Genomic DNA, 1922 nt, shown 5'->3' on the forward strand with positions numbered 1-1922 from the left:
ACCCACTTACAGCGAAGAAGAAGAAATTCTCTAGGCCCGAGGGATGATGCTTGAGAAAGATATACGGATGATATCCCTCGAGAAAGATCGATGCGATCCCCGTCCAGATGACCGAGTAGAAGTTCGTTAGAAACATCATAAGAATGGGTCCTAAATGCTTGTATCTTCCGAGGAGACGATCTTGTCTCGGCCCTGTTAATCCATCGCAAAGTAGCGACACGCCAAGAAACAAAATTCCAAAGACCGTATTCTCTGTCTGATGACGAGAGCCTCCTTCCCCCTTGGCAAAGTTGAAAAGGACTAGAGAAGTGGTAATGACGCCTACAGAAAGATAGTCATACCAGGGATAGGTCTTGCCTGGAAAGACAGGAACAAAGAGACAGCATCACAAGGAGAAGGAGGAGGTCAAAGGCCGGGAAAGAAAAAAGGATGTCACGGGACGGGAGGGGTTCCCCGAGTGTATAGACACCTGAGAGTTGAGAGAAAGTGAAGAGCAAGATGAACCAACATAGAGCTGTCAATGAAGGGTTTAATAAGGAGGCGAATCTACTCGTCTATCTATATTTAGATATAGAGAAGTTCAGATAGGAGTGATACATGATCTTGAAGAAAGAAGAGACTCTTCTTTCTCTCTTCTTGTTGACTCGAATTTGTCTTTCCTATCCACGACTTGATGAGAACAACACATTCACTCGCCTACATCAGTTACTTTCTCGTATATAAGCCGAAACATTTCATTCCTCATTTATATGAATACGCATATACACCCACAAACGATCTTCCCCATCGAGCGCCATATATATAGATAGATAGATATATAAATATATATATACATACATTTTACTTCGATATTATATATACATGTACTACCAAAGTGACTTATCTATCTATGTGCCTATCTGTATGTATTTATCTATATGTAATCTATCTGTGGGATCTATCAAGACCTTGTATGTATCTCTCTGTAGATCGCTCTGTATGTCTACTCATCTCCTGCTGTAATACGTCAATCTCAAGATCTATCTAAACGTAGATAGACATTTCTTCGAGCAAAGATCTCCCGGTATCCTTCTATAGACAACAAGGCACATCTGTCACCCCTTTCTTGCTCCTTTTCTTTTCTTTTCTTCTTCTTCTCTAGCCTTAACGCCTACTACACATTATACACTCGGAAGACAGAGAGAGAGAAGACCAAGGAACCGAAAAGGAAAGAAAGAAAAGAGTGAGAACTGAGAGAGAGAGAGAAAGTGAAAAGAAGAAACAGACTGAGGGAAGGAAAACAGAGGGAGGGAGAGAGAGAGAGAGAAAGACAGAAATGGAAAGAGAGAGATGAGGAGATCCAAAGAAAGATAGAGAGAGACACTTGACTAAAAAAGAGATGAAGAAGAACAAAGAGAGCTAAATAGAGAGAGAGAAAGAAAGAGAGAGGAAGTCTTTGAGCTCCATGGTCCCCTTTGTATCCGTATGTCCCTCTTTCTTTCACTGAATTTTTCTTCTTTCTTTCTTTGTATATTTCTTACGAAAGATGAAGAAGCCTCCTAAGACAATAGGAACCATCTTAGCCGATTTGACGAGGACCTGTGTAGGGTAGTTAACGTGCGTCAGTGCATAGTTCGTCGATAGCATCGAGCCAGCATAGGTGAGGGAGGTGAGAAGAATTTCTTTCAAGAGGTAAAAGTCCACTCCTTGAAAAGCATCGAAGGAGATCAAGNNGAAGAAGAAGAAAACTGAAGAAGCTGTTTGATACGCAGATGACAAAGACGAGAAAGAAAGAATAAGAGAACCTCTTCTTAGTCGTCGGATCGATCTGATGGTAGATCTGCTCCTGGTAATACCCAAACATAAGAAAGAAGAAGTAGATACCTGTGACGACTACAAGTAAAAGTAAGGCCTGATGCCGAGGAGGAGAGGAAGAGGGGGGG

At 41.7% G+C, this 1922-nt stretch overlaps 1 protein-coding gene across 1 annotated transcript; it reads right to left on the reverse strand.

Moving 5' to 3' along the window:
- CSUI_011372 (udp-galactose transporter family protein) lies at window positions 1–1921 on the reverse strand (the record flags this gene model as incomplete). Its single annotated transcript, XM_068071471.1, has 2 exons — window positions 1521–1921; window positions 1–357 (listed from the first exon to the last, which is right to left on the reverse strand). Coding segments are annotated over exons 1-2 (463 nt in total), but the record flags the coding sequence as incomplete, so codon positions are not given.
- Window position 1922: the final 1 nt, after the last annotated feature.

The sequence above is a fragment of the Cystoisospora suis genome, assembly GCF_002600585.1.
Source record: "Cystoisospora suis strain Wien I chromosome Unknown contig_11132, whole genome shotgun sequence".
Classification (NCBI taxonomy): Eukaryota; Apicomplexa; class Conoidasida; order Eucoccidiorida; family Sarcocystidae; genus Cystoisospora; species Cystoisospora suis.